General features: G+C 44.7%; 1 protein-coding gene across 3 annotated transcripts; it reads left to right on the forward strand.

Annotated features, from left to right (window-relative positions):
• LOC139581176 (nuclear cap-binding protein subunit 1-like) lies at positions 1 to 7,149 on the forward strand. Of its 3 annotated transcripts, none has more exons than XM_071410662.1 (22): positions 1 to 139; positions 873 to 961; positions 1,105 to 1,205; positions 1,332 to 1,488; positions 1,633 to 1,740; positions 1,841 to 1,962; positions 2,143 to 2,212; positions 2,295 to 2,510; positions 2,635 to 2,732; positions 2,835 to 2,898; positions 2,994 to 3,104; positions 3,253 to 3,380; positions 3,493 to 3,567; positions 3,693 to 3,796; positions 4,189 to 4,311; positions 4,439 to 4,541; positions 4,752 to 4,845; positions 4,999 to 5,102; positions 5,298 to 5,415; positions 5,877 to 6,020; positions 6,235 to 6,348; positions 6,463 to 7,149. In XM_071410662.1, exons 1-22 carry the CDS (start codon positions 106 to 108, stop codon positions 6,574 to 6,576), a joined length of 2,391 nt encoding a protein of 796 aa, XP_071266763.1. In that variant the 5' UTR covers positions 1 to 105; the 3' UTR covers positions 6,577 to 7,149. The 3 variants fall into 3 exon arrangements, with proteins under 3 accessions (XP_071266763.1, XP_071266765.1, XP_071266766.1); XM_071410664.1 differs by having other exon boundaries at positions 5,880 to 6,020; XM_071410665.1 differs by lacking the exon at positions 1 to 139 and having other exon boundaries at positions 875 to 977.
• The last annotated feature ends 212 nt before the right edge of the window (positions 7,150 to 7,361 follow it).

Raw genomic sequence — 7,361 nt, forward strand, 5'->3', positions numbered from 1 at the left:
AAAAAATCAAATCTTCATAACTTGGTTTCTTATTTCGAGAAATATTGTTGCCATATTCAAAAAGAAGCAGCACACAATTATTAATCCAACGGTGTCAACAATAAAATGTCGAGAAGACGGCACAGTGACGGAGATGATGGTAAGTTGTCGCTAGTTACTTCGAGGCTAACGGTATAACGTTTGCTGAAGCCCGCGAGAGTTGATGCTGCTAGCTCTGTTTGTCAATGTGTGCATGTTAGCCAAATAGCTAGCTAACCACCTTGATTGCTAACTAAATCATTATAGTTAGTCATTTCAATTAGCTAACTTTGACTATCGGTTCATACTTGTATGTGACACTTTAAAACAAGTGTTTCGTAAGTCATTGGCAGTTTTCCAGCACCCCATTATTGGCTAGTTAGTTAGCCTGATGGATTAGCATAGCCCTTGCTTTTAGCCGGTTAACTAGAAATTGCCTAGGAAACTACCTTTCGTTCCCCATCACATAAAGCAAAAACACTTCTTTATCCTACCATAACGTTACACATTTGACCAACATATAATGTGATATATAGCTAACGTTATTATCTTGTTGGTAACAACTGTTAATATTATTTCAGACCTTGGGGGCGGCAACCAGTGATGCCAAACAGTTGTTTATCTCGCTAGCTGGCTATCCTCTGCCATTTACCCCACAGACAGCGGATGTTCAAAATAATGATTTGTGAAATTAACTAGCTAGTAACTTGTTACACTACTGAAGGATACAGTTTTTAAAGAGCTAAGCATATTTGAGCTAGCACAAAATACTACATTGAAGGAAGGCTTTATCTCAGACTGTATATGGTCCATCTCCCCATCATCCGTCCTGTATGTGTCTGCCTGATTTCAAGGAGGCCAGTCTCACAAAAGAAGGAGAACGTCAGAGCCCATTGAGATTGAGGATCGCCTGGAATCACTGATATGTCGAGTGGGAGAAAAGGTAATAGGGCTTTGCAGTAAGTGTGGGATGTTTTCTGCATGATACCCATGTGTGTATTTTCTCACTCACTATACTTTTTTTTGCCTGATTTGACCCCAGAAATCACCAGATATGTTGCCCTACAACAATTTCTTCATTTGCAGAGTACCTCTTCCCTGGAAAGCAATTTGGAAGGTCTTGCAGGTGTCTTGGAAGCCGACCTCCCCAATTACAAAAACAAAATCCTCCGCATTTTGTGTGCTGTGTAAGCTATTGGAAGTTATTCTAATACATTTGAAGGACTTTTAGTAAAAATAAAGAAAAACCATGGAATGAGTAGGTGTGTCCAAACTTTTGACTGGTACTGTAATTGTGTGTCGGTTTTTGACAGGGCTCGACTTCTACCTGAGAAGCTGACCGTGTACACAACATTAGTGGGCCTTCTCAATGCCAGGAACTACAACTTTGGCGGGGAGTTTGTGGAGGCCATGATTCGACAACTCAAAGAGACCTTGAAGGCCAACCTGTACACCGAAGCGCTTTACCTAGTAAGTGTTTGTTGCGATAAAATAATTAGTCCACAGGCTCACCAAGGCAATTTTCTTTCAAAGTAATTACAGATGCATTACAATCATGTTTGACGTTATGCTAAACAATGGTTTCCAACACCCTGGCTTCCCTCTTTTCTCCAGGTGCGCTTCCTCTGTGACCTGGTGAACTGCCACGTGATTGCTGCCCCCTCCATGGTGGCCATGTTTGAGAACTTTGTTAGTGTCACTCAGGAGGAAGATGTGCCACAGGTAACATCTTATTGATGCATTTTAAACCCTTGAATTGTATGCAAGTATATACAGTTTAGTTTTAGGATTGGTACATTTGGACTGTTTTCCCTCTTCCCAGGTGCGCTCGGACTGGTTTGTCTATGTTGTACTCTCCAGTCTCCCCTGGGTTGGGAAGGAACTCTATGAGAAGAAGGACGTGGAGATGGACAGGCTCCTAAACCAGATTGACGGTTACCTCAAGTATGCTTTTTCCCCCCTCTTAGTTTGGTATTAACATGTCTATCTGTCTCTTTCCTAGTTGAGGAACTGTGCGTGATGTAATGCAACTGAAATTCATTAATATTTTGAGGGAGACTCCTTTGTCAACTGCACTCAATAGTGGTGAGGCGGTCATGGTGACACCGATCTATGGTTTTTTAGGAGGCGACTGAAGACTCATGTCTCCATGCTTCAGGTTTGGACAGCAGAGAAGCCACACCCACAAGAGGAGGTAAGTAAGAGATATGTGTTCATATATGTTATTCCTCTGTCATAACCATCATAACCATCACCTCTTCCTCGCTCGCCCTCAGTACCTGGACTGCCTGTGGGCTCAGATCCAGAAGCTGAAGAAGGACCGCTGGCAGGAGCGCCACATCCTGCGGCCGTACATCGCCTTTGACAGCGTGCTGTGTGAGGCCCTGCAGCACAACCTGCCACCCTTCACCCCGCCTGCCCACATGCCCGACTGCCAGTACCCCATGCCCCGCGTCATCTTCCGCATGTTCGACTACACCGATGCCCCCGAGGTACCGTGTAGTGCTCCCTCGCTCAGACCAGTCAGAGAGTACAGAGAAAGAGGAACGTTTGGGGATGGGATGAGCCTTTTTGGAATGCTCCGACTAGTCTTTCTCTCTCTCTCCCTGAACACAGGGTCCCGTCATGCCAGGCAGCCACTCTGTGGAGAGGTTTGTGATTGAGGATAACCTTCACAACATCATCAAGTCCCACTGGAAAGAGAGGAAGACCTGGTGAGCTGCTGTACTTTCCAATTGACTTGTTTATGTGTCCTCTTGTTGTGCGAGTGAGTAATTTCTGACTCGTAATTGATCGAACAACTTATTTGTTTTCAGTGCTGCGCAGTTGCTCAGCTATCCAGGGAAAAACAAGATCCCACTCAACTATCACATTGTGGAGGTAAGCCCATTACTGCTTCATATCAAGGTTTCATATCAATATGAGGACATGACCGAAGTCGACGCTTCGGTTCCTCTTTCCCTCTCTTCTGCCAGGTGATCTTTGGAGAGCTCTTCCAGCTGCCTTGTCCCCCCCACATCGACGTCATGTACACTACACTGCTCATCGAGCTCTGCAAGCTGCAGCCAGGCTCCCTGCCTCAAGTTGTATCCTTCTCCCCACTACTGGGACTAGCCATTACAATCTAGTAAAGGGCACACTGAATGGGTGGTCCATCACAGAAATGCTTGTTTTGAATACTTGGATACTTGTTTTACAACCGTGAGTGTTAACCCCTTAACAGCCTCATCCCAGTTGGCCCAAGCCACAGAGATGATGTACATGAGACTGGACACTATGAACACTACTTGCATAGACCGACTCCTCAACTGGTTCTCCCACCATTTGAGTAACTTTCAGTTCCGATGGAGCTGGGACGACTGGTAAGTTCAGCTGTCATTCACACAACTTTTCATTTTATTTTGTTGGAACCCCTACTTATTGTATTGAAATACTTATTTACTATTTAGAACAAATAAATGTTCTTCTCCAAAGGACGGACTGTTTAGCGCTGGATGCAGACAAGCCCAAGCCCAAGTTTGTCAAGGAGGTACTGGAGAAATGCATGAGGTATTTCCATTCAGATCCACTAATACTGTGTTGCACCCAGCTTGTTTTAAATCATACATGGGAAGGGATGTGTTATAGAGTCTGTCCCTGTAAATTGACCAATCGGTTTTGTTCTCGACCTCCAGGCTCTCCTATCATCAGCGGATAGTGGACATTGTCCCGCCCACTTTCACAGCCCTCATCCCAGCCGACCCCATCTTCTTTTACAAATACCAAGATGAGGCCAACAGTAAGTACACTGCCTCTCCAGGGGCCATTCATTTATGTGTTCTTGAATGTATTTCTGTAAACTTCTGTCTGTTGGTGCATCATAGCCTGGGGACTAAGATGACTCTAATGTGCTTGTAATTGGTCTGCCATTTTTATTTATTTATTTCTGTTAGATTGTAAGAGTGTGATCACAAGTGGCAGCCTTTTGAGGGTAAAGCTCAAATAAACCCCAGGGATAACATTTTACATTAGTGTTGTTATTCCAGTGAAACTGTAATGGAACGGATGTAATTAGCCTGTAACAGGAAAGTAGTTCACTCAGCGTAATCTAAGTAAATACAGTGTGCACAGTCTTCCTTTTTCTTACTGTTGAACTCAGAAATACAACACGACACCTCTGCCTTTGTCCAGGTGCACTGCCAGGCTATGCCGTGGCCATAACGGTGGGCAACGCCATCAAGAACCGGGCCTCCAACGAGGAGATCCTCACCGTGCTCAAAGACGTGCCAAACCCCAACCAGGAAGATGACGACGGTCAGTTAGCCCCAAAGCACTCACCTTCTCAGTGTTCCTATATCCTACATACACTCATTACAGTACTGTACACCATAGGGATATGTTCTGCTCATTTCTCACTCGCTCCTCCTTTGTCTGTTTCCAGATGAGGGTGAGGGCTTCAACCCCCTAAAGATAGAGGTGTTCCTGCAGACCCTCCTCCATCTGGCTGCCAAGTCCTTCAGCCACTCCTTCAGTGCCCTGGCCAAGTGAGTGCCTGTTATGCCGACTCACACCCTCCATTTCTGTGGCCTCCTCTGTGCCACACAAAAAGGGTGGCATTGTTCAGCCTTGAGGCGTAGTGTAGCATCGCTATGTTACCAGGCAGTTGAATGAACGGTGGGAATCTGTCTTCTGTTGATTTTTGCGCGTGTTGTCTGTGTGTACAACGCCTAAAGTGTCCTGTTTCCATCTACCAGGTTCCATGAGATTCTGAAGGTCCTGACGGACTGTGACGAGGGCAAGCTACACATCCTCCGGGTGGTCTACGAGGTCTGGAGGAACCACCCACAAGTGAGACAGACACACCCACCTCCGTCACCTACACTAGAACCCTCATTTCCAGAGTTAATATAGATTTTGTGAATTGTGATGTGACCATAGGGTGTATGGAGAAAGGTGAGTCTGTGGTGTAACTGTGCGATTGACCTTTCGCTTTCTGTGCAGATGATCTCTGTGCTGGTGGACAAGTTGATCCGTACACAGATTGTGGACTGTGCAGCTGTAGCCAACTGGCTCTTCTCCCCAAGCATGGCTCATGAATTTACCAGGTGGGTGTTAAACCCTCTCTGCGTGTGTGCCCGCACACGCACGTTTGCTGTGTCTTCCTTTGCTGTAAATCAGATCATGCAAATATTTCGATCAATAATTTTCAATTATCCTAATATGTACTATAGTATAAAAATTCCACTGTTTTGAAATTAACGAACTCATGGATACTCCATGCTTGGCCTTGTGGTGGGCAGGTTTTACGTGTGGGAGATTCTGCACTCCACCATCCGTAAGATGAACAAACACGTCCAGAAGATTCAGAAAGAGCTGGAGGAGGCCAAGGATAAGCTGGAGAGGCAACAGCATAAGAAGGTAGGCAGCAGGAGGGTGTCCTAGCAACCGCTGCTGTAAACACTGCCTCTTTATAGACTCTTTAAATGCACGAATCGACCAACAGCATTGCTCTGAATATTCTACTGATTGTGCCAGTAGTTTCTCTTCCAAAGGTTTGCACAAAGCAGAATGTTCCCTTGTCTATATATAGTGACCTTTTAGATTGTGCACTAGTTTTGCTTTCTAAACCTGCATCACATGTGGTATTATCAACCCAACAAATTGAATTTGGCCTTAAATGGACACACTGTCCCTTTCAAACATATTAAAACATTTTAATTAGTTTAGTCTGTATTTGCTGATAATAGACATTACCAGTAGATGTCAGTGCTGCCACCATTTTTAAAGGGACGAGAGGAGCTAAATACGCAAATAAGATTCACTCTTTCTCTCCCTCAATCTCTCTCGTGTGTTTTGTCTCTCTCCCCTCCCTCTCTCAGCAGAAGGACAGTGGCGATGAGGAGGACATGGAGAAGAACAGTGAGGATGAGGACGGTCAGCTGGAGGAGCAGATCGAGCGTCTGCAGGAGAAGGTGGAGTCGGCCCAGAGTGAGCAGAAGAACCTCTTCCTGGTCATCTTCCAGGTAATGAATGGGCAATAAATCTTTTAAGTTAAATGTACTATGTCGGCAACATGGTTTCCTGTTTTTGTTTTCAACTGTTCAGCGCTTTCAGTGATGCTGAGGAAAGAGGACAGTAGACAGGATGTCACTCCAACGTGTTTTGTATGAGTCCATAGTACCCAGCCCGATTTCATTCTTTTTTTTCTTCTAATCTTGTCACTCTCTGTCCCCGCAGCGCTTCATCATGATGCTGACGGAGCACCTGGTGCGCTGCGAGACAGGCAGTGTGGACTTCAGCACGCCCTGGTACAAGAACTGCATCGAGAGGCTGCAGCAGATCTTCCTCATGGTATTAGCTACCCTTTCTCGCCCCGTTCGTCAGTCTGACGGGCTCTGTTCGTTCAATTCCATGTAATTCAAGTTCAACTGATGTTCATGTGGTTCTTTTGTGTCTTTTTTGTAGCATCATGTGACCATCCAGCAGTACATGGGGACCCTGGAGAACCTGCTGTTCACTGCCGAGCTTGACCACCACATCCTAGCTGTTTACCAGCAGTTCTGTGCCCTGCAGCTCTGAGACCCTGCACACACACCATTACTTTACATATGCCATACTCTCTATATATATATATACACACACACACACACACACACACTTGCATCAAGATGTCCTCATTACTTTTTTACATTTTTACTTTGTGTGAGTGCCATTGACGGTATTAACTATAAAAGACCATATTTGAAGGAGGATTTGTTTATTTGGTGAAGTAGTACATTTGACAGATGTTAGAATCTGTCTCTCGGGTCTTATGCCATTTCTTTGTGTATTGTTTTTTTCCCCCCCCCTTCATTTTGCTGTTCATTTTTACCACGTTACTCGTAGCCCTATTAAGGTGGCTCTTTTAAAAAAAAAACTGAGGTTGCAACTAGGCAAAAGACGGAGGGTGGCTTTCAGTTTTGCTCAGGCGAGCCTGAATCCAGAGTGCTCTACTTTTTTTATATGTATTTTATGTGAATTGAAATTGGGGAAATTATTCAAACTCCTGTAGAGTCTTATCTGTCTGTATGGTGTCTCTACTGAGGGGGGTGCAGTTCTGTTGGTCACTGTGTAACACTTTGGAACAGTGATGAAATAAATAGACTGAAACAGCTTCCTCTTTTTTTTTAAACCCCTGTCTCTCTCTTTCTTAACTTAGAACTTTTAGATAAATGGCTCATTTTATCAGCTGCCTGTATCTTGGTCGGGGTGTATTGCATGTGGTAAACGGCACATAATAGTATCCAGGAGAAATGAAAGTCTTCTGACAATTATTCACTAAGTTGTATGTATTTAGAAGCGAATTAAACCAATGACTGTCATGG

This window comes from Salvelinus alpinus, chromosome 7 (assembly GCF_045679555.1).
Source record: "Salvelinus alpinus chromosome 7, SLU_Salpinus.1, whole genome shotgun sequence".
NCBI classification, from domain to species: Eukaryota; Metazoa; Chordata; class Actinopteri; order Salmoniformes; family Salmonidae; genus Salvelinus; species Salvelinus alpinus.